The 24,561-nt window shown below is 31.6% G+C and overlaps 3 protein-coding genes across 6 annotated transcripts in view; all 3 read right to left on the bottom strand.

The window, feature by feature from the left end:
* Nucleotides 1–649: 649 nt before the first annotated feature.
* Nucleotides 650–7,989, bottom strand: LOC145334584 (uncharacterized). Its single transcript, XM_080180096.1, has 12 exons — nucleotides 7,864–7,989; nucleotides 6,841–7,009; nucleotides 6,477–6,539; nucleotides 6,015–6,080; nucleotides 5,723–5,794; nucleotides 5,252–5,418; nucleotides 4,463–4,552; nucleotides 3,939–4,004; nucleotides 3,052–3,137; nucleotides 2,498–2,617; nucleotides 1,740–1,966; nucleotides 650–1,530 (listed from the first exon to the last, which is right to left on the bottom strand). Exons 1-12 carry the CDS (start codon nucleotides 7,915–7,917, stop codon nucleotides 1,400–1,402), a joined length of 1,311 nt encoding a protein of 436 aa, XP_080036222.1. The 5' UTR covers nucleotides 7,918–7,989; the 3' UTR covers nucleotides 650–1,399.
* Nucleotides 7,990–11,630, bottom strand: DCTN5-p25 (Dynactin 5, p25 subunit). 3 transcript variants are annotated; one of them, XR_013884877.1, is made up of 8 exons: nucleotides 11,556–11,630; nucleotides 10,873–10,929; nucleotides 10,518–10,609; nucleotides 10,181–10,251; nucleotides 9,839–9,945; nucleotides 9,411–9,509; nucleotides 8,837–8,952; nucleotides 7,990–8,294 (listed from the first exon to the last, which is right to left on the bottom strand). XR_013884877.1 is itself a non-coding variant. In XM_080180106.1 (7 exons), exons 1-7 carry the CDS (start codon nucleotides 11,613–11,615, stop codon nucleotides 8,893–8,895), a joined length of 546 nt encoding a protein of 181 aa, XP_080036232.1. In that variant the 5' UTR covers nucleotides 11,616–11,630; the 3' UTR covers nucleotides 8,759–8,892. The 3 variants fall into 3 exon arrangements, 1 of the variants encoding a protein (XP_080036232.1); XR_013884878.1 differs by having other exon boundaries at nucleotides 7,990–8,285; XM_080180106.1 differs by lacking the exon at nucleotides 7,990–8,294 and having other exon boundaries at nucleotides 8,759–8,952.
* LOC145334580 (uncharacterized) overlaps nucleotides 11,615–24,561 on the bottom strand; it is a 14,889-nt gene continuing 1,942 nt past the window's right edge. The window contains exons 6-18 of one of the 2 annotated variants that reach the window (XM_080180081.1): nucleotides 24,141–24,213; nucleotides 23,043–23,158; nucleotides 22,506–22,683; nucleotides 22,051–22,135; nucleotides 21,566–21,648; nucleotides 20,586–20,676; nucleotides 17,926–18,080; nucleotides 17,169–17,263; nucleotides 16,112–16,196; nucleotides 14,027–14,102; nucleotides 13,674–13,705; nucleotides 13,537–13,602; nucleotides 11,615–13,064 (exon numbers count right to left, since the gene is read on the bottom strand). In XM_080180081.1, coding sequence (XP_080036207.1) covers nucleotides 12,408–13,064; nucleotides 13,537–13,602; nucleotides 13,674–13,705; nucleotides 14,027–14,102; nucleotides 16,112–16,196; nucleotides 17,169–17,263; nucleotides 17,926–18,080; nucleotides 20,586–20,676; nucleotides 21,566–21,648; nucleotides 22,051–22,135; nucleotides 22,506–22,683; nucleotides 23,043–23,158; nucleotides 24,141–24,213 — 1,792 coding nt within the window. In that variant the 3' untranslated portion in view covers nucleotides 11,615–12,407. The remainder of the gene's footprint in view (nucleotides 13,065–13,536; nucleotides 13,603–13,673; nucleotides 13,706–14,026; nucleotides 14,103–16,111; nucleotides 16,197–17,168; nucleotides 17,264–17,925; nucleotides 18,081–20,585; nucleotides 20,677–21,565; nucleotides 21,649–22,050; nucleotides 22,136–22,505; nucleotides 22,684–23,042; nucleotides 23,159–24,140; nucleotides 24,214–24,561) is intronic. The other variant, XM_080180082.1, reaches the window with a different exon arrangement.

The raw sequence follows: 24,561 nt of genomic DNA, 5'->3' as shown, positions 1-24,561 counted from the left end.
TTTCAACTTTTTATGTTTATTTTGGTTAATTTTAATATCAATATGAGATTTACAGTTTGAGAGTAGGGACAGAATTAAATTTAGATTTTCTTTAATTATTTTGGGAGATTCTTTCTCAAAATTTTCGAGGATTTCTTCTATATTTAATTTGTACTTGTGCATTTGGTCGTTTAACAATCTTAATCTTTCAGAAGATGTTAAAGCATCGGTGGTTGATAACTCATTCATTTTTCTTAAATCTGAAACATCATTGAGTTTAATTTAATCTGAAATTATTGATCCAAGCAAATTTTTGTCCATTGAAAATATCTACTTATGTTAACAAACTTTAAATTAATATTTCCTTGCTTTTCTTTCTATATTCCTTTTATAAAGTAATAGGATGTTTGTCTGTTTTGTTAAGCTTACTTAGGGAAAAGGGAATGATATTCTGACAAACAATTCTAAAGGAAAATTTCCCCACAACCCCATTCCCCTTTTTCTCCTCTTCTTACCCACCCATCTTCATTTATATGAAAAAACAAGATAAACCCCCAGCTAAATTCCAAAGGTTTCGTGATTTTTTGTAAAATTTTTTAAAATAGCTAGGCCTGAGCTTACTATAGTTTCAAGGGAGGTATTTTTAGTACCTGCACCCTACCAAAGAATCTCTGAAAACATCAATACCATAGCAAACATACACTGAAAACAATATTTATAAAATTGTAATTCTCATGTTCTTTTTTTATTTTTAAGCAATTAAAGCAATATACATTATACATTAATATCACATTATGGCATAATTATGTTTCATCTATAAAGCAAAATATTAATACTGAAAATGTTAAGCAATAGTTAATAATAATTTATCGCATCATATTATAGACACGACAGCTTTCAACGAAATTTAAAATGAAAAATTAAGATTTAAACCAGTTTTGTTATATCAGAGGGGCCAAGGTTCATCAATTTTAATTAATTTTATGATTTTTATTTTAACATTTGTGGAAAATTATCTAAATACGATGCAATAAGTGATTTTTCAGTATAGCTGAGAACTGTTCTCAATCCAGCGGATATTAATCGGTTTCGAAACCAAATTGGAAAAAATTCTAAAATAAGTGCAAATAGGCAAGTTTTAAATCAGGTACTGAATAGTCATAACAATTCTCACAAAATTCATAGTTATTTTATATCATTTAAATAAAAAAATGCTAAATTCAACAAGTTTTTAAATTCAAATGTAATATTTCAATGTTAATGAAAAAATTCACTAAATGCAACACTAAAATATCAATTTAGGAATAAGTAGTCTTTATTTAATTTTCTTTAGTTACACTAAATATTTTGCCTTTTTTAAGGAACTAGGATAAATAGCAAAAAACAGCATAATTGACTAGCACTCATTTTAAAAATGAAATCAAGAATTATTGATAAATCTATCAGATAAGAAATTTGGCAAGTCTTCTTTATTTTCATTCTCTGTGTTGTTGAATGTCGTATTTGTATTTGTGTGAGTAGCTGCTGTATAATTAGAGGTCTCTATTGTATCTAAACAAGTAAGAATGTGTATCATGTAGGACAACAATTAATCTAAAGATAGATTTAATGAAACAGAAAATAAGAGGATCTCATTGTTTAGCAATATGTTTGGATTCGCTAAGAAGGACTTAAATCTACACTAGTATGCAACTAGTCACTAGCTATCAAAGAATAGGAGGCTTAAATAACACCATAATATTAATAGTCACCAAACTAACCTGATTTATTACTGTCTTCATCTCTGTGAAAACCTACATCATCCTTGGAATCATCATTCTCACTCCATCCTCCTCCTCCTTGTTTTAAATAGTCCCGACCCTTCTTAATCTTATGTATAACTCGATAGTGTTGGAACAAAGTCCTTTTTCTTGCGAAAGTTGCACTGCACTCTTCACATTTAAATGGTCTCACTCCGCTGTGTATTACTTGATGTGCCTCGAGATCACTGAAAAAGAGTGGATATAGAATACATATAGATAATGTGACAGGGCGGAAAAATTTTCGTCAATTTATGTTTTTAACAAAGTTATCACTTATTGGTCAATTCGTTCATCCAGTAGAGAGTAAAAAGGGTGAATGTTTGTTTATTTCAGCCAGCTAGAAGTTCAACTTTATTAAGGTAAATAAAAATCTGGTGTAAGATCCAAGAAATAAATCCATTAATATGAGGTTGATGTTTTAAAGTTTGTCTTAGATTACGTTAAAATTTCCATGGAAGGTTTTTAATTATTTTAAAAACACAATGAATTAAAAAGAACCGCTTTTATACATTACAAGATTAGATTTTTTAGTAAAAACAAGGATGGCAACATCCATGAAAACGAAGCTCATAAACAAAGGAGGACAAACAAATATTAACACATTAAAAAAAGGAAGTCAAAAAAGTTAAAAATCATTATGCTTAAATGGACATAAGGACATTCTGATCAAGATCACAGAGTTGCTTCGCTTTTATAAAATGTAAAAGATTACCTACCTAAGAGTTCTGAAAAATTTAGGTTTCCTGCACAAATCACATTCAAATTGTTTGTCCTGGTTATGGATCAACATATGCTTGTCAAATGATTGCTTTAAATTAAAAGTGTACCCACACTGAAAAGATTTTGTTGATTTTTTATGGAAATTAAGCATTGCAATATTAGGTTAAAATATGGGAATTGAAAAGTTGCGCATGTTGTGAAACTAAGACAGTATTTCCTCTATTTCTAAGTATTTTTCCTTTTTAACAACATAGTATATACAATGCTAGCGGCTATGCCCCTACGCCTCTGACCAGTTCTAAACCTTCCTAGAACCTATGAGAAGCTACACTGTAAAGGAGAAACATATCAGTTCAGAGGTTAGCGAGATCCTTCTACAGTGAAACACACGCCCAGACAAACAGACATCCTTTCTTTGTTATATAAGGTTTATGTTTGACCCAATCGTATCTGATAACTAGCATTACCATAAAGGTGCAAGTGGCAATAATATTGAAAATAAAGGTGCAAGTGGCAATAATAATAAAAATGAACAAAATCAATTTCCTGATCACAAGCCCAGGGTCTTCCAATAATATGAATCACCTTCATGTGCTGTTTCAAATATCTTTCATGGTTGAATGATTTTCCACATACCTTAAAAGAAGTTAATTTTCACTATTTTTACACAGATACCAAAGTACACAAAGTTTTATAACCACGTTTTCATATTCATTGGCACAAGTACTTTGAGTACTAATATTGAATTTTGATTGGTTGGGTACTAATCAGCTGTGTCCTAACTTTTCTACCAATAATTCTAATTTACAAAAGGGGCTATTTTGTTTAATATCATTAGGAACATAACGTCTGTTGTTATATCCCCTAAATCCCTGGTAACTATTCTATATAATATGATTTTTCAGAAACTTTTTATGATTACATGATTTACTACATATGTAACTGGGTGATAATTGAATGGGGTATTCCTATCCAGTTTTTTGTTTAGGAATTAATATTATTCATTCCTAAACAAAAAACTGGATAGGAATATCATTCTCTTTTAAACAAAAACTCATTTTTATGCTAAAATGTGGTTTAATTTTGGTTTTTAAATTTCATTTATTTCCCTGGTATCATTTTTCTTTCTTTTAGTCATTAATAAAAATTCTAAAATCTTCCAAAAAAAATAAAAATCTTCTAAAAATGAAACCAGGGATATAAATGATAATACCGGGGAAATAAAGGAATATTTACATCCACTATTTAAGGGGTCGTTTATATGGGAATGAAATTTCATGTCAGGATTCCACTACACCTGTTAAATAAATGAATTTTGATTGGTTGGTAATCTACAGAAGGTGTAAAATGTGTGTCATCATTGGGGATGCACATCAATTTCTTGACCATTGTATTATCTCCTTAAATCTCTGACAAATCCTACATCATGTAACTTACCTCACAACTAAAATTTTCTTTCTTGCTCTCTCCATGAATATTTTCCTTGTGCCAGATCATATACTCCTTAGAGTAGGGTTGGCAATCCAAATCCGAAATCCGCCCAATTTTTAGACCCAGAATCCAAATCCGCAAACCACAATTCAAATTGCGGATTCGGATTGTTAATTTTTCTCACTTTTTTAGAACTTGTAGAAATTTTATTTGAAATGTGGCAGACAAAAACCAAAAAAGTATTTTATTGTTTCTTAACTACAAGTAAAATGGTGGGTAGCATCAATTTTCTTTTGTATTTTATTTTCATAATAGCTTATTTTGGTTTAGGTTAGGTTAAGTAAGGGTTAAAAAATAGCCGCTGTAGGGGCTAGAAATTTTTATTTTTAAAAATGTTGCTAGATTCAGCAATCCACAATCTGAAATCCGCAAAACAAACAAGAATTCGCATCCCACGGATTTATTCACTTTTTTAGGGGCGGATTTTTTTAAGAATCCAACCCAAAAAATCGGAGGATTGCCAACCCTACCTTAGATGACATTCCCTTGCCACAAATATCACAACAAAATAAACTTTGTCCAGTGTGCTTCTGCATGTGGCGGGTTACATCTCTTTTTGCCTAGGAAAATTTTTTATTTAAATTGGGACTTTTCATTTAAGTGCTTGGCGAGCACAGTACACTCTACGCCTTTTATTTTTGAAATAAATTGAAAATATGGGTGCAGTGTTATTATTTTACCACATACCTTAGGGAGAGCGCCTAAAATTATGCATAAGATAACAAGTATCCTTTGTTATAAAGTAATAAGTTCTGTTTTGGAAATGAATGGACTGATCATTTCAGGAATTTAATTTTATTACTGTTTTTAATCGAATATCCTATTTTATAAAGCAGTAATGGTATTTGTCTGAAGCTAAATCTCAATAAATATTGAACTGATTGGGTTCTTTTTTTAAGATTGGGTGGTTTTAAGCAATTTTCAGCCCTTTTGAATACAGAGTGCCTAGAAGCTCGGTGCGCAGCCCCTAGTATAATATACAGCAATCCTTCACATGTTTCTGTATATAGATTTGGTCATGAAAAATCAAAGAAAAATTGACTATGTAGTATTAGAAAAGCAAAAACTGTGTTACTATTGTATCACTTTGTCATTTCAAGGGAGATTCCCCTTTCAGAAAAAATTAAAAGACGCAAATTTTTTCTCTCCATATTTCTAACTGTTCACTGTTTAAGTATAACTATAAATCATTGACTTTGCTATGTTATCCTAAAGTGAAGGTTTTTAAAATGTATGTAAGTGTACGAAATGAATCTTACCTGAAAATACCTAAAACAAACTGGACACTTGACCTGTTCATGATCAAAGGTTTGTTTGTGAACTGCGGCAGCTCGTCGCGTCTGAAACTTTCTTTGGCAAATATCACAACGAAATTTCTTTGAGTTAGGAGAGGATTTTTCATCACTGTTCTCTTCAAGACTAGCCTGATACATTTGATCCCCTTTACAGAATTCTTAAATTAAAGTAACAGGATGTGTGTTTGTGTCTAACTAAAGATCCGCTAACCACAGGACAAATATGGCTCTCAATTACACCCGGAAAGGTTAACCAAAAAAGAAAAACAACCTTTTTTACTTTTTCTTTTAAATCTAATATTAAAACGGTTAGGTCGACTTACCCTCCTCCCCTCTTCTAATAAGTGCCCCTTGATGCCCATAACATACATATTACATTTCAATAATGATCTAATTTTTTCATTATTTCCAAGCTTTCTAAAATGGATCATTCCTCAAAAACCGCGGCTGCATCTTCTAAATCCATTTCAACTGACTCACGTTTGCAGTCCTCCAAATCAAGCAAATCTAATGCAAAATTATTTGTTCATAATTCAGACTTGATAAAGGCGTTTGATACAATCAATATTTTCATTTCTTTTATAATAAGAGAAATATCTTAAATAAAAAGCAATGAATATTACATTTGAATACTTAAACCAATATTAAGATCTCTATCCTACATGAATACGAATTATCCCCCCCTCCCCCAATAAAAGATTAAAGTAAAAACCTTTTTAAAACTAACCATCGTTTTCAATATCTGGGAAAAAATCTTTAGAATTTTCTTCTCCTTCCCCTTCATCTTCGTCCTTAATTTTTGTTGGATACATTATTATTTTTTCTACATAGGAAACATGACAAACAAAGATATTTACATATAAAATTTACCGGATTCAATTCATATTTAAAAAAATATTTATTTAGCGGTTTCTGAAATAATGAGTAGGTAGGCCTACTGAAAACATTTTTTCCATTTTTCCCCCTCCTTGGGGTAAAAACTAATTAAATATGTGGGAGGGGTAAAAAAATGAATAATATAGGTAGGTCAAGAGTTCTGAAAACAATTTTTCCCCCCTGCTTGAGAAAAAACTAAGGGGTTAAAAAATATTTTGCAAGCATGGAAATAAAATGAATCTATTGTAGAATTTTCACATCTCAAAATATTATTCCAAGAAAAGGTTTCAATATTAAGGTATCCAACGTTCCTGTTTTAAGTTTTCAATCTTTTCTAAAATATCTTTACTTTTTCTTCTTTTAGAGTCTTTGTGTACTTTAATTTTTGAAAACATATGATTCTAACTTGATTTTGAAAAGCGTCTTTTGACGTTAAAGAGTTCTTATTACATCCCTAATGATGTTACACAAAATTACCACTTCTTTAAAATTCCAATAAGTGGTTAAAAAGTTTGGACACTCAACTTAATGAACTAACCAATAAAAAATAAAGTCCCCAAAGTAAGTCAACCAATAAGAAAACGTTGTTGTAAAAAATGGGGCCTAGTGTAATAAACAGTCCAATGTCCCCTACCTCACTGCATACATATATTTTTTTTTCATTTTAGAATCATAACCTTTGTTTGAAGAATTGGAAGATTTTTTAAAATTGTAAATTTGATGATTTTCTTGTGTTGTTAGAAAAATATGAGATCTACAGTTGGAAAGCAAAGATTTGACTAGCCCGAGATTTTCTAGCACAATTTCTGGTGGCTCGTTTGATACATAATGTAAGATTTCATCAACCTAAAAATGGATTTATTATTGTTTAGATCTCACATCAGATTATTAAGTGAAGCTTGTGAGACTGTCTAAAAAAAATTATCCCTGCCCATCCTTCTGGATGCATGGACTGCCAACAAATCATGTTAATGTTAGCAACTTAAAGTGATAGTTGCATGAAATGCATTTCAAGCAGAAGTTTAAAGTTAGCCATCTAACATATGTAATTTAGTATTACAATAAATATCAAACAATTAGAAATTACTAAATTGGTCATCATGCTGTTTTTGTATGTCAGCTATTTTTATAAAATATTTTGAAAAATACGATTTCAAAATCTTGATATTTTAAAACTACATGGTAGCAAATTGAAATTCTATTAAATAAATGCCCTATAAATATAGTTTAAGCCTTTGAACAGGAAAAATATGCAGTTCATTAAATTCAAGTTTGAATGCATTTCGTGCAACTACCCCTTTACGAAAATTTTTCCTCTGTCATAATATCCACGTATATATTCTATATTCATTAACCCAAAGATGTATTTTTTGTTGGAAATTTTTTAATTGTAATGGTTTTAATTTAAGTAGGTATCTGCAACGGTCTATACAAACTAAAAATATATAAATGTTTCAATACTTCAGGGATCTAAAGGGATAAGACAATGGCCGATAAATAGATGTACGTCCCCAATGATAAAACACAAAATACCCCATCAGTAGATTACAATTAGTGGTTGCAACGTTTAGAAACTCAACTTAATGAACCAACCAATCAAAATTCAGTAAGTCCCCAAAGTTATTAAGGCAACGAATAAGAAAAAGCTAATTTAAAACTTTGGGGACTATTTTGATAAACAGCCAACTTTCAATATATACCTTGGATTCAAAATCTAGAAGTTCATCTTGAAGTTGATTTAACTTTCCCGCCATTTTTATTTTGTCTTTGATTGATTTATTTGGTTATCGCAAGAACCAGTTTTATTTTCTAAAGATTCATTTATATTTCTGAAATAATATTTTTAACTTGAACATATTTTGGATTGTTATGAAAAACATATCTTATATTAACCAATTTATATTACATAATCAAAATCAAACAAAATTCTAAGATCACAATAGGTTTTACTTTGATAACATAAATGCAAGAATAAAATATTCTTCTTGGCTAAAATTAACTTTTCTTTCAATTAATAATTCTTGAAGTTAATACAAAATTTGAAGAACATGCACTAAAACTATAATCATATGATAGTCCCTAGACCTATATTAATCACTAACGGCTACGCCCCTAGAGGCCTCTAGTGGCACTTTAAATTTTTGGTGTTTTAAAAAATAATAAGATATTGAATTGCTACGATACTTTGCAATGTAAGAGTCTCTATTCTAGGGGAAAAAATTTCGATTTATTGTGATTTCTCTTGGGAGGGCGGTAGTACCCTCCCCCAAAATAGTTCTAAACCTTACCGGGACCTATGAGAAACTACCCTTTTTAAGGAGAACCCGATCGGTTCAGCGGTTAGCGAGATCTATCGGTACAAACACAAAGACACACAAAAACACAAACAGACATCCTGTTACTTTAGTATAAGGATATGATACAGTGATAGTAAAATGAACCATAATTTAATCTTTTTAATTTAATTTGAAAGGGGTGTTTACCTCCCGCAAACTTTGAAACCCCCAATTTTACCCCATTAATTCTTAAAAAATACATTAGATTATCCCCCTCCCCCTAAACAAAAATCCATGAAACGTCCATTCTACACCTCAAAATAAAAATCTTGGACGTCCCTGATTATTTCATCGGTCATTTCACTCTCCCTCCCATATCATATATACAAAAAAATACAAAATATAAAACGATAGGTATATAAAAAGAATAATAATAATTTTTGGTTGATAACTTTATTCTCTGACAGGAGTGAAGTGTTGGTAATAACTCTTGGTGAAGTCAATCATTTTATCCTAAAAATAAGACATTTTATGAAAATGAAAAATGAAGGATCTCGCTAACCCCTGACCTTATATGGTTCATCTTAACAAAGTACTTTCTTAAGGTCCTAGAAGATTTCTAAATATTTTGGGGTAGGGTGCAACCACCCTCCCCAGAAAAATCATTCACAGAAAAGAATACCCAAAACAATTTAAAGCACCGCTAGTCGGCGCCACAATAAGCTATACTGGAAACTATGTAACCTGTATGCATGTTAGTCTTTGAAGTTCCCCAACTGATTTGCCAGGTGAACCTGAGTATTTACTGAAGGCTGGAACTATGTTACCTGTGTACATTCAGGAAGTTCCCCAACAGGTTTGCCAGGTAAACCTGAGTATCTACTGATAGCTGTAGTTACCTGTGTACATTCAGGAAGTTCCCCAACAGGTTTGTCAGGTAAAGCTGAGTATCTACTGATGGCTGTAGTTACCTGTGTACATTCAGGAAGTTCCCCAACAGGTTTGCCAGGTGAACCAGAGTATCTACTAAAGGCTGGAACAACAGTTTCTGGAGGTATCACTGTCCCGTCCTGGATAATAAATCATAATAATCGATAGATATATTAATACTTGGATGTTGCACCAGATTTTCATGTACTCTCATGTGATACTTGCAGCTGGCTACAATAATAATCCCATCCACCCCTATTCACAATACCCTTCTCTACAGCTGAATGAACGAAGTGACCAATAAATGAGGTCCATATTATTAAGCTAAATTGACGACAAATTTTCCTCTGTTTTTCACGTATATATACTATTTAAGGCTTTGAAATGAAGGGTTAAATTCCCGCCCCTTTAACCCCAGACCCCTAGTAGAGGCCTCTAGTGATGTAGCAGCCAGTACTGCATAAATTACCTCGATATAACAGCAGTCTCGAATAACACATCTTCTGCCAATAACACAGTTCTTACCAATGTAAATATAAGAGCTCACTATAGCAGCATTAATAACACTGCCCTCACCTAATAAATTAAATTTTGGTATTAAAACTGCAAAGCTGAGATTTGGAGTGTGTGTGTGTTTCAATAAGCATAAACATAAAGATTAAATAACATGTTTAATGCTTTAGAAACTGGCGGTTGCGCTCCTAGCATTTAGGATATCTAGGATAACTTAAGCTACAAACAAAAAACATAACCATTTACACAAGGATAATATATATAATTAAAATTTTAGCTTGAAAATAAAATAAATTACCAATAAAGACATGATCTCCAATCTGCAAGGGGAAGAAAGCTACTCCTTTGCTGAACTTCTTAAAGGGTGGCCTTTAAAAAGATTATATATTAATTACGAGCTTAAGTATTTATTACAAAAGGGGAGCCTGCAAGCCAAAATCTTCAATAACAAAAAGTTGTAAGCATTTAAAAATGACATTCTATGTACCTAGATTTTTAAAATTTTCCTGCACTCATGATAGAAATTTCAATGTTAAATAATTACGTCAGCTAGACGCAAAATTATGGTGAAAATTTCTCAATAAAATTCGGTTTATAGAGTCTTATAGAGTAAAAATAGGATTGCTAAAATTTACCTTAAAACAGCTTTACTGGAAATGACACAGTGTCTGCCGACGCGTACATTTGCTAAATCACCGCGTATAATTGCCTCGCTTTGCACAATGTTCTAAATAAAATTATTGATCAATGACTTTTACAATAAATGTCACATAACCTCTTATAATAAACAATGTTCCTTACAATTATACTTGTTTATGTAGGATCTAAAGAGATAAGACAGTGGCCGATTTATAAATCCAATTCCACAAGGATGAACACACAAAACTTCCCCTTCTGTATAATATGAATTAGTGGTTTAAATGTTTGAACACTGACGAATAGACAAAGTAATTATAGAAAATATCTTCGCTATTAAAAATAATTTATTACCTTTCCATTAAGAATAATATTTTGAGAACCACAAAGCACACTTGCTCGAGATACTCTGTGTACAAAGTTAGTTAAAAATTAAGGGGGGGGGGGGGGGAATTTCTGACACATTTGCGTAAACCTGGTATATAGAATAACCTATCCTCCACAGTCCAAAGATAAAGCCTATATACCAGGTTTACGCAAATGTGTCAGAACTCCCCCCCCCCCCCCCCTCGTATTCTATCCGTACAGGGACAAGGAAGACAAACACTTCTAAGTGAATATTTCCCAACCATTTCGTACATCTTCTTTAGTTACGGCACTAAACAAGTTTTACGCCACTAAAATATCCAATTTTTCAGCTATTTCAAATGAAATTAAATTGCTGAATTACGGCCCCTGAATCTGTAATAAGCAAAAATTAACCAAGAAAATTAATTTTAATGTGAATGTACAAAATAGTTTAGAATGTCCCTTAGACTGAGATTTTCTTTTAATGAATAATATAATTTTTAAAAATATTAAGTCCTGTTTCAAAGTCTAAGTAACAATTCTAGTTCTAAAAAAATATCGAATTAAATTTGCAACCTCTTTGCTAACAATTTTATAAAAACACAACAATAATTATCTATCGCATCGAATTTTAGTCAGCATTCTGTGAATATTAAAAAAAAGTTTTGTTATAATTTTAAACTTTTCCTATTGCCACTTGCGGTTTCAATATATTCTGATTTATTAAAATTTATGTCGGGCAATTCCATTTTTCTGAAATCAAAGAAAATTAAGTCCAAAAATAGCGCAGAAATAACAATCTACCATACTTTACCTTAAGATTTTTAATATTTATTTTTCAGAATGGCTTTGAAACCGAATAAGATCCGCTGGATTAGAACCGGTTCTCAGCCATACTGAAAAATCTTGAATAGCATCGTATTATAGTAAATTTTTCACGATTATCAAAATAAAAATCATAATATTTTATAATTTTTATTTTAATATCTGCAGAAAGCTGTCTATAAAACGATGCGATAAATAACTATTGAAGTATTAACTATCAATTACCAAACTTATAAATTTTCATAACAATCAGATGTACTAACATGCATGCAGTGCAGACCCTTATCAAAGAGGAGCGAGCAGCTAAAAATGTTTTAAAAATCTCGACAATTTTCTTACTATAAAATTAAGTTTGATATAAATACAATCATAACAATATCATTATCACATATTAATTTGGCATTATAAGAGTTCAAAGGTACTTTGAGATATGTTATTCGCAAATAACCATCAAAATCAGCTATTTTGCTGAAATGGAAAAAAATGTCAGTCTTTTGAGGCTGGCTCTTGCTATGATCAAAATCTTTCAAAATCGTTTTTTGATTCTTTACCTACTCTTCAAGACGAATTCAGGAAGAAATAAAAAAATAATTCCTCCCCAGAAAGAAATCATAAAAGAAATGGGTTGGAATAGCGCGCCCATTGAATTTTAAAAAGTGGTAATTCTGAGTTGGTGTATTATACAAAGCTGTAACATATGTTTATTTTATAAAAGCCTAATCTTCATCCATTTCTGTAGATTGCCTGGATTCATAAAAATGCTGATGGCTAATATCTTTTAATACAAAACCAGTCTCAACATCATCCTCAACAACTTGCAATTTACTTGTTCTTGTTGGATTTACCGCCAAATATGGCGCAATATCAGCTGTTCCATCCTGTGACGTCACTATCACACGGTTTGTGGGTGTTATTGGTTTATATATAATATTAGGGTTGCCTGTTGACGACGATGGCTTGAAAATTACATTAGGGTTCCCAACCGAAGTTCTACCAATAATATCCTTTCTAAAATCTATTGTTTGTGACGTAATCAAGGCATGGTTTCCAGATGTTTGTGATTTTAGATTCAAATCAGGGTTTACAACCATGGGAGCTCTATTAACTCTTTCAATACTTGAATCAACAGATTCATGTGATAAAATAATATCAGGATTTTTAGCAACTCTTCTAATAACAAAATCTTGATTGGAAACCGATATTTCGTCAGCAGAGGGGAAAATAACACCTGATTTGCCCATTAATAGAACATTATCATCGTCATTGGTGTCAGCTGTTATGGTTAGTTCAGGTTTATAATCTTTGTTTGTAAGATCAGAGGGTTTCATCAGCAGGGCTTTTAGGGTCTTGTAATCTGGCGCTGTTTGTGATACCTAAATTTTAATAAGTTTTATTTTTCACAATATTATCCTTAGAAGACGAATAAAGTCCCTCAAAAAAAATCAGCATGTTACGTCATAAAAACGAGGGGTTATCCATCTCTTTTTTAGGGGTTTTCTTTCCCACTCCTCTCCTCATCCCTCATTTGTATGACGTCATTGAGAGACTTTCTTCGGCTTCTTTTCCTTATATAAATGTAATAGAATCTGTGGGTTTGTACTGAAGGATCCTGCTAACCACTGAACCGATATGGTTCTCCTTTTTTAAAATTTAGTTTCTTGTAGGTCCTGAAAAGATTTATAACTATTTTGGGGGAGGGTACCACAACCACCCCCGAAGAAAGCCACTGTGGGACGCAACTGTATGACTTACTGGTTTTCCCTTTGTAAAAGGGTGCCGAACCTTTTTCTTATTAAAAATACATTTAAAGTTTTTAAAAAACAGTCATAATTTAAAATTTCTTACCTTTTTCCTTAACAGTTTTTTGTTTGACTGAATAACTTCAATAACAGTTGTTTTCATTTCTTCATCCTTTAGAAAAAGGTTTTAAGATTAAATTCGTTGAAAAAAACTAAAATCTTTTTTTTAGAATAAAAACTTACTTGGTTATTTCCTTTACTCAACTTTAATTTTTCTGAAAAAAAAACAATATTAAGAATATATAAAATAAATGCAAATAATTAATAGTTATTTCTCGCATCGTATTATAAACGGCTTTACGCGGATATAGAATGTACAATTATGAGATAAAAACTAGTTTTTTTAGCCCCGAGGTGCCGGAGGCACCGGCTAAAAAAACTGGTTTTAATCTTATGATTGTACATTTTTATATTCGTAGAAAGATGGATATAATATGATGCTAGACATAGTTTTTTTCGTATGGATGAGAACCGGTTCCTATCCACCGGATTCGAATAAATACGAGAAAATGAAATACAATGATAATTCAACTTACTTTTATTTAGATGAACAGAATCAGTGTGTCTTTTCAAGTGCGCATTTCTGTTGAAACATTTTCCACACAGAGGACACTAATATAAAAAAATTCTTTTTAGCTTTTTCAAATATTCAACTTTCTAAGAACATGAGAAAAACAGTGCAGTGTAAAACAAGGCCTCTTAGTTTTCTAGCTAATTAGTAAAACTAAGCAAGCAATAAATCTTAATTTAAATATTAAGTAGGGTAGTGCGGGGTTATTCCGGTCAATTTTTTGCTTCAACTTAAAAAAAACATACTTCCCAAAAACTTTTTCCGGTTTTTAAGAGTGCAAATGAAAGATATGGCAATAACGAAGAAGCCTGTCTTGGTCCCGTTAAGATCTCGCAACTAGAAGTCGGTCAAAAATCGGTTTAAAGGGCGGCGGTTGGCCTATACCGGAATAACCCCACCGGTGGGGCTATTTCGGTCAGTTGACTTTGGGGGGGTGGAACACCCCCTTAAAATATTTTTTTTTAACATTTTAAACTATGAGTAGAAAGCTGAGGCCATTAGCTTTCTAACGGTACTAGTCGCATGCAGATCAGACAATTTTTTGACAACATTTTCCCCATTTTAAAAAAGTCGGTAAAATCGCAAAAAAAACCCATAAATATTTTTCATGCAAACTTTTAAAAAAAAATCATACTTTTTTTATATGAAAAGGTTTTTTTAAGCTTTATACATAAATTAGAGGCAATTTCTGATTCGCAGGTCTTGGAATTTCTTGAAAAAAGTGATTTTTCCCCCAAAAATTGTTAATTTTAAAAATCCTGCCAGTTTTGACAGCAGTTTTTGATACATTTTTTCTTGTCTCAAATTGGCTAGGATTGACCTACAAGGGTGGTTAAGGTGTCTAAAGATGCAAAATTACATGCCTGACAATTAACTCGAAATGATATGGGGTCTAACTCTAATATTTCAACACATTTTATGCAACAGGAATTTTGAAAATGCAAAATCTTGAATATGTACTCTAAATCTTGGAGATAGAACCCATATCCTGGGGAGTTTTTGTTAGGACATGCAAAGAGCTTTCTATAGACACCTTAAACACCTTTCTAGCTTAATCCTAGCCGATTTGACATAAAAAATCCAAACTGCACAAAAATCGCGAACACCTTCTTATACGAAAAAGATGCAAGGGTTTCATATGGAATTTTAAATCTTCTAGCAGTCTTTCTAATAGACATACCCCTCCTTACATGAGCCAATGCAGCTGATACATCTTCAGGCAAATATTTAAGGCGTTCCTTTGGGTGATATACTCTTCCCATTACTATAAAAATGTGTCTGACAAATTTTTAATGTCTTTACAATTTGAAAAGCTTAGGCAACAAAACATGACATAATACAAGCAGTAAAATGACTAGTAATGTACATCACACAACAGGCAAGGCAATGATTAAAGCTTAGGTCATGCATTTGGTTGTTTATGCTTCCAGATCACCTAAATAAAACATTAGGGTATTATACAGTTGTAAATACAGTAATAAAAAAAAGTAAAAAAAGTGACCGGAATAGACCCTTTTTTTGAGACGAAAAAAAAATTATGAAAAAATCAAGTTAGAACAACGCCTCCAATTGCAAACGATAAATGAATGCCATATCTTTCATTTTACAAAAACCCGGGGGTCAATAGGACTTACCATTTTTTCACAATTTTAGATTGAACATGGCCTATTTTGAAATTTTTTTTTTGCAAATTTTTTGCAACTTTTTGAGGGCAAAAAAAGCATAGAAGGAGTGATCTGACAAAAATTTGCTGATGTAAGAAATGAAAGTATAGGCAATGAACTACAACTTTGCTTTTCTGAAGATCTCTCGCAAACGTTTAGAACACTGTTAAAAAACGGTTTTAAAAAAGTTGGTCGAGTGACCGGAATTAGACCCCCCTACCGCATTAACCCCACACTACCCTATATTTCCATTTTTTTCCCTTCTTGGGGGGACAAGACAAGAAAAACATATAGTAGGGTGGAAAAATGAAGAAATAAACAGTTCTGAAAACATTTTTTCGTCTCCTACTTATACCCATATTAAATAACGGTAGAATTAAACATGCCTGAAAGGGTTTATCTCCTGAATGAGTTCTGCAATGATCATCAAATTCTTTTCGTGCATAAAATTCTCTATCACATTCTGGACACCTAACGATAAAATATTCAACTAAAATCTAAGGGTGTCCCATAGTGTAGTGGTTAGCGCACTACGCTGTGGTTGGGAGAAACCGAGTTCAAGTCCCCACATAGACTTTGTACTTGGTGGACAAATGCTGTCGCAATTTGTCAGATTATGATCACGCAACCTTCCCTAAGATGCCCTAGGGTTGTAAGGGGGGAGATTTGTAGGAAGTTAGGATTCTACAAATCAAGCAGCTCTAACTATGCTTTCCCCCATCCATGCTCCTCGTATGAGAGTGCCATTAATTAGGGTGGCTTAATATGGAACACCTGCCAAAACTCTAGGCCAGGGTGATGTAATAATTGAGTAGCTTCCACGAGAATTGCGGGTCAGCTTGTAATGTAACATAGAATACAATCAGCTGTGCGCGAAGCTTACCAATCTAAGATTGGCCAAAGGATTCTCACTTCCAGTCTCCGTGTGCATCTGAGTCCTAACTTCAGAGAATCATGGCTACAACAACAACAACAACAACTAAAATCTACGCTCTACAAAAATGTATTGTATATAAATCAAACTAGCTTTAACCAAGTATATTCCTATATAAAAGTAACAGAATGTATGTGTTTGGTACTAAAGGATCTCGCTTACCGCTGAACCGATAGGGTTCTCCTTTACGATATAACTTCTTATAGGTTTATAGGGAAGGTCTGTAACTATTTTGGGGAGGTTTTCCCCTTAAAAATATTATTTCTTTGCTTTTTTAAAACTAAAATAGAAAATTGGGAAAAGGTAAAGGGATTGTCTCAAATTCAATTATATTTTGTTTGAGATTTAGAATTTTGTTTAGAATACACGATAAATACCGGTAAAAAAGAGTCATAAATATAGTCTAAATATTACAATTTCACTTAACTTAACTTTTGTTGGGTTTTTAAAATCTTAATTATCTGTTTTACTTTATTAATATTTTAAGCAAGGTTTGTTTAATATCTTACTTGTGATGTTTAACCCCCAGATGAACTCTTTTCCTGTGATTAATGAGACCTGACTGGGCTTTGAACCCTGCACCGCAATCAACACAAAGAAAGGCCTGAACATTTAGATATGTATATAAGAACCATTATCCTTTAATAAAGATTTACGATTAAATACTAAAATTTTAGTGATTGATACAACGCTTTTAACAGTTGAGTAAAATTCCTACTCGTCATAGGAATTGTCATTTCCAAATAAAGCTAAGAAGTAGAAATCGATAGGATGATTCTATCATGCCTACATATATATATAATCAGAGCTACCACTTTAAGAACATGCGGACGTAGGGAACATCCAATAAACTTTGATTTTATTAAACAAAATATTTAAAAAAAAAACAAGGATGACAACAATCATAAAAGAGAGGCTCCTAGCGAAGAACAATATTTCATACTTTCATTTTTAGAATTTTACTATAGAGAAGATTCGTCTATAATATTGTACATTGTTATCCTAGGACTCATTATTCCAAAAACAACAAATTAATAGGATAATTATATCATCAAAAAAGTTGTTGTCGAAAGAAATTCTAAAAACGGACTTTCTGGTAACGATATAGAATTGCTATGCTTTCAAAATCGTACATAACTGTTATTTCAACCATTATGCAAAGTTTGAAATTAATAGCACAAAATAATGAAAACAGCTATCCGTTGGGGACGGACGGACCGACCTTAATTATAGAAAAGCTTAGCTTTTAATACTAATCCGACCCACCTTGACATTGCTATGTGATTGCATATGAATATTAAGAACTGCCTTCTTCTTGTATCTTTTACCACAAATATGGCAAGCATGCTGACCAACTACGGATCTTTGTCGTCCTTGTGGTTTGGCCTTTTGAAGATCAGCATTTTCTTTACAACATCCATCTAGGGAAAATTTAAATTAGTCATTTGTAAAAGGGTATTCCAATAATGGTATTTTTGAGCTTTGCTATCATTTTTGTGTAATTTTAATTCTTGTATAGAATAGGTATTTTTTATACTTTAATAAAACAAGATTAGTCTTAAAGAAAACTGATGCCTCTTTGAAATGAAACAAGAGGATACAGAATGACAGAATGCGTATCAGTAGTGTCCTAAATTAATTAGGCTCGGTTAAACGATTCTAAAACTGAAATAATAAAGTGAAACACGCAGCGGGCTAAAAAACGATTCCCCCTTCAAACACCTTTACCCCATCCCTTCCTACTAGATTAATGAACTGACAAATAAATAACATGGGAAATAGCAACCTAAATTGACGACAATTTTTTCCGTCATAATATCCACGCATATTCTACATCCATTATTACTATACTCACATAACTTATTTTTGCTTAAGATGCAGACTGAAGGACACATTTCAAAGTTTTCTTGTGTCTATTCAAATGACTAAGTTGGGAGAAAGAAATTGCACAACATTCACATTTAAATGGTTTCACACCAGTATGCGTCCTAGCAAATTCAAATAAGAGCTTTTTTTTCATTAATTCAAAACAACTATATACTAAAGGGGTAGTTTCAAGAAATGCATTGGAACAGACAAAACTTTTCATAGTGCCATATTATTTATTTATTATTTACTTCCCTATGAAGTACTAATGTATTCTTGTGATTTATGGTTGCAATCATTGGGGTAACCTGGAAAAGTAACCTTATCAATCACAAATTTGATATTTTTAGGTGTATCTCAAAACTGAAAATTTTTCTTTTAATGTATCTTTATTTAATGCCCATAATTATCATAATCTACAAAAATACATTAAGGTTTACTATTCCAAGTTCCTCAACTCATTAAATGCTCTAAATGTATCACTTTTTCATATAAATTTCAAATGTTATGAAAGCTATTATTTTGTATAATTATGAACTCTTATTAAAAGGGATAGTTTCACGAAGTGCATTTAAAAAAAAAATAGTGAACTGTAAGTTTTTTCTATTTTAGATAACGTAGTAGTGCATAATATAAAGTTATTGATTAAAATTAAAAGATTTTACCAGGGATTTTCCTTAAAAAATGAGTTTTTCATTTTTATTTTCAACTTCGTTGCATGTTATATATGGCAAAAACTTTTTTCTCATAAATACAACTTTAGATAGCATTTACTAGTTAATAGAACTTCAAACTTTTTATACAACAAAATACACATAACAACAAAGAATGACCGATAAAATATTCAGTATGGTACTTAGAGTAGTGATCTTTTTATATGTCTTAGTAGAATATATTAGACATTGGATAGATATGATTGTGATAAAGAATTTTAACATTGACCTGACCAAACTTTTTTTATTTGACAATATCTAAGAGTTAGTTATTTTCAACATAAATTACATGAGAATGGTCTTTATATATATATATATATATATATATATATGTTGTATGGTTAGTTGGTATTTCCGCGTGAGATAATGTGTATATTGTAAGTAAACCGGACGGTTTTCTTTATTTAAAAAAAAAGAATCTATAGAAAACCTGTCCTGTAATGAACCGGACGTTATTTTTTATGTTTTTTAAGTAACTTGTCCTAAGGGGAACCCCTGTTCAATTTTTTTATAACTCTTGTGAAATATGTGGAAAAAGATTCACTAAAATTGGTGTTTTGGCTATACATATTTGGAAAAAAATAGACCATTCTCATGTAATTTATGTGGCAAATCACTTTTACTTTTTTCGATATTGTCAAATAAAAAAAGTTTGGTCTGGTCAATGTTAAAAATTCTTTAACATATAATCATATCTATCCAATGCCTAATATATTCTACTAAGACATATAAAAGTTCACTACTCTAAGTACCTTAACTCTTTAAATACACTTCATAGAACTATCCCTTTCCTAATGTGTTTTTGAGCCTCACTTCTTGAGAAAAATTTCCTGGCACAAATATTACACTCGTGTTTTCTTAACTCTAAATCATAAATATTCTCATTAGGTTTTTAAAAAATATTTTCATTAAGTTTTCAATAAATGTTTGAATTTAGAATAGAATACTAATGATTTGAAAAAGTAGTTCTTTGAAGGGGATAAGAAAATGGCAGATAAATTAATGTACATCCTCAAAGATGATACACCAAATTACCCCTTCTGTAGATATAATTAGTGGTCCCTCAACTTGATAATTAATAAAAAATAAAGTCCCCAAAGTTATCAAGCCAACAAATGAAACATAATTATAAAACTTTGGGGACTAGTGTAATAATCAGCCCATTGTCTCCCCCTTTTCAGGTATCTAGTGAGTTTAGCTACAAAAAAAGATTTTACTTCAAATATTTACAAAAAACGAAAAACAGAATTAATATATTTCTTAGAATACACTTTGTGGAAAAAAAACCTTTTTATCAGTATTAAACCTATTTCTTTTCTATAAAATACTATTTCAATTTTATCTTACCTAAATGACTTCTTTTAATATGATCCAATAAGGAGGACTGAGAATTGAATGATTTAGGGCAAGATTCACAAATCCATTGCTTTTCCTCACTTTTAAACACAGAAAATTATTTTTTTTATTATAAGAAAAGTTTACTTCAAGAAATGAGGCTTAAAATTTAACCATAGAATATTCTATAAATCATTCTACTAACAAGGATAACAACATCCACAAAAGCGTAGCTCTAAATCAGAAGAATGTACAAACGTACAATAACTCTTGTAGAGTATCAGAACTTAATGACAAAACATTAATGTGTAAGTTTCAACAAAATTGTGCATACATTTGTTGCAAAATTACGTAATTACAGAATACAGTAAAAGGACATACATTTACTTGTAGGGTTTAATTTTAGAATATTCTATTTTTTGTCCTAGGAATCATTATAACAAAAATCAAATCAGCATCCTAAATCGTACCTAACCCTAATGCAAAGTTTGAAATCGTTAGGACAATTCTAATATGTCAAAATTAATGAAAAGAGCTTACCGTTACGGACGGACCGACCCTTATTGTAGAAACGCTTCGCCTTTAACAAGATATAAGAACCTAATTAATTTAAAGGGGTAGTTTCACGAAATGCATTTGAACTTAATTTAATGAACTGCATATTTTTTCCTAGTTAATGGGTTAAACTACATTTATATAGTATATATTTGAAATAAATTCAATTTTCTACCACGTAGCTTTTAAAATATCAAGACTTGAAAATTGTATTTTTGTGATATATGCAATTTAAAAAGATGATTTTCAAGTCTTGATATTTTAAAAACTACGTGGTAGAAAATTGAAATTCTTTCAAATATATGCCATATAAATGCAGTTTAACCAATTAACCAGAAAAAAATATGCGGTTCACTAAATTAAGTTCAAATGCATTTCGTGAAACTACCCCTTAAAGTTTTTAAATTGTGCATCAAAAATATTTTCAATGAGTTCCTATGAATATTTTTGTGAATTCTTAAAGTGGCAAAATTTGAGAATGATTTGCTGCATATATCACAAGACAACGAATTCGTGCAATCTAAATACAGAAAAAAGTTTGAGTTTCCACACTTTAACTCTGGTAAAAACTAAAATAATATTTATAGTACACAAAGCTGATATTGAAAAAAAAGGTTAAACAACAAGAAAAGTTCTGAAATATTTTTGTCTTTTTAATTATTATTACATTTATTACTCTCTGTTATAAAGTAGCGGTTATAACCAAAGAGATCTCTAACGGCACTTTAAATTATTTTACTATCTTCGACCCTATGTATTTAATTCTAGGTTATTTATCTTAAGACATCCCCTCAAAAAATCTTTCATGGAACTATATAAAGTTTCACCGTAAAGGAGAACAATATCGGTTAGCGAAATCCTAAGCTACAAACAGTTAGACACACAGACATCCTACTACCTTTCTTTAAGAATAAAATTCTACCTTGGTTAATCTTAATATGTTTCTGTAGATCCTTCAGGTACAAAAATTCTTGAAAACATGTTTCACAATGGTACGACAATCTCTTCTAAAAATGAATTCATTTTAGCGTTGTTACACGTTGTTGCTAGGCCCCTAGAGGCCTAGGGGCACTTCAGGATGGGGGAGTCAAATTCGTTAACCATTTTTTTATTTAAGATTTTAAAAGAAAAATATTAGGGAGGGGATTAGTTAATTTTTTTTCTAAGGGCGATCTCCCTTAGGACGGTGGTGGTACCCTCCCCCAAAATAGTTATAAACCTTCCTAGGTCCAGTGAGAAGCTACCCTATAAAGGAAAACCATATCGGTTATCGAGATCCTTCGGTACAGATAGACAGACGAAGATCCTGTTACTTTATTGTAAGGATTTTTACAGGGAAGATTTATCTTAATGATCTCATTTATTATAAAAGCTCACCTTCTTTGAAAAGTTTTGTTTTTGTTTTGATCTTTTCAAATGATTATTTCTTAATTGTTTTTCTATGGCAGCATTATTGGATAATATATTTGTGTCTTTAGTATCTATCTGGGGTTTTATATCTTCTTGGTGTTGTAATTGTGAATTCTGATGGGGTTCTTCTTCTATTATCTCAAACCTAAACTTAATAATGATTCCAACAACCAAACAAGAACAAACAAACATTAGGTACCTAACACTTGTAGAGTATCGGAACTGAATAAAAATCAACATTTTTTAAATTGACGTAAAGACATTCTGGTAACGATTATAGAGTTGCTACGCTTTCGAAATCGTACCTAACTTCTACAGGAATCACCATGCCAAGTTTGAAATAAATGCCTTAATTCTAACAAATCTAATATTCATTAGTTAACAATAAGAGCTATCCGTTACGGATGAACGTAAGGAAGTCCCTCCATGGACCATAATTATAGAAAAACTTGGCTTTTAAAAATAAAAGTCAGCAATAGTTGTCTGTATTATTTATATAGTTACCTAATTTCCTCATCCAAAGACGGATGAATGATAGCTTCATCTTGGTCGGAGATACTCCAGTTACTATCCTCTTTTAATTGATCAACTTCATGTAAAGCTCCTAGTTCTTGACAACTCTAAATATTATAATACTACATCGGTGCTTTCTCTTAAAGTGCCAATTGAGAACCAAAACCACATTACCCCTTATTTTACAGTAAACAGAAAAAAGGTAGGAACAAAAGTAATAAACAAACTAGCAAAAAAACTACCCACCGCCACCACCCTATTTAATTTTTTTCAAAATTAATCAGGGGTGTATATTCTGCATGGGATCCCCGGCTCAGGGGGGGGGGGGGAATAAAAAATAAGTGGTTGGAGGGAAAAAAAATGTAAAAATTAAGAAAACTGAAAACATTTCTTCCATTTCGCCCCCCTCCTTGGTTAAAAAAAATAAAAAAATGTGTGGTAGGAGGGATAAAATAAATAAAATATAGAGTTCTTTAAATATTTTTCTATTCCCCCCCCTACTTTTTAAGAAAAATCTAGGGGGGAAAAAAAATAAAAAATTTTGTAGCAGGGAAAAAAAAATAAATCTTGTGCAGAATATACACCAATGAAATTAATGTGTTGAAGTAGCGGGTTGGGCGACAAGGCACTTTAATGTTTCAAAATGAAAAACGGGGGGGGGGGGGGGCGAAAGTGACACTTTTTGAAACCAAAACTAAGAGTCAACAAAGGAACTGAACTAAAAAAAGGGTTACAGGTCTGAGATTTTGCATGGCAGTTGCTTTATAGGGGTAAAATATGGAACTGTGAAGAAACGGCGGCGCAACCGCCGTAATTTTTGTTGCCTTTTCTCGGCGGTTTTCGGCGGTTGCGCCGCCGTTTCTTCACAGTTCCATATTGTACCCCTATAAAGCAACTGCCATGCAAAATGTCAGACCTGTAACACTTTTTTTAGTTGAGTTCCTTTGACTTTTAGTTTTGGTTTTAAAAAGTGTCACTTTCGCCCCCCCCCCCCTTTTAAGTTAGGAAAAACAAACCTACATATACCTACCTATAAAATAACAGAAGTGTTTGTCTGTCTGTTTTTTATTATAAAACTTAAGTTTTAACCTGACAAATATTTGGTGATGACTTTTTGAGTTTTGCTTCTGTTGTTGAACATACAAACTTACAATTTCGAGATCTATATAAAGATATATTTATATCAATGAAAGTTATGACATGTTTTTTGAAGCAACTAGTGCTCATTTCTCACAATTGCACCTAACATAGAGATTAATAAATTCAACATTTCCAAGATAAACATTTCTTTGAGATGACCCAAATTTTGAAGGTACGAAAGAAAAAAATCAATTTATTTCAACCAGCGTGGCGGAGCCGTTTGATTTTGGTGCGGCTCCGGCTTCGCGGAGCCATATCTGGAAATACGGCTCCGGCTCCGACCTAAAATAAAAAAAAATTCGACATATTTTTCCCCCATAAAAAATATTTTTTATTTTTGACTTTTGAAGGTTTTAAAAGTTCAATTTTT

The sequence above is a fragment of the Acartia tonsa genome, chromosome 12 (genome assembly GCF_053477335.1).
Source record: "Acartia tonsa isolate MP-2025a chromosome 12, ASM5347733v1, whole genome shotgun sequence".
Lineage (NCBI taxonomy): Eukaryota > Metazoa > Arthropoda > Copepoda > Calanoida > Acartiidae > Acartia > Acartia tonsa.
This window is presented reverse-complemented; position numbering and strand designations above follow the sequence as displayed.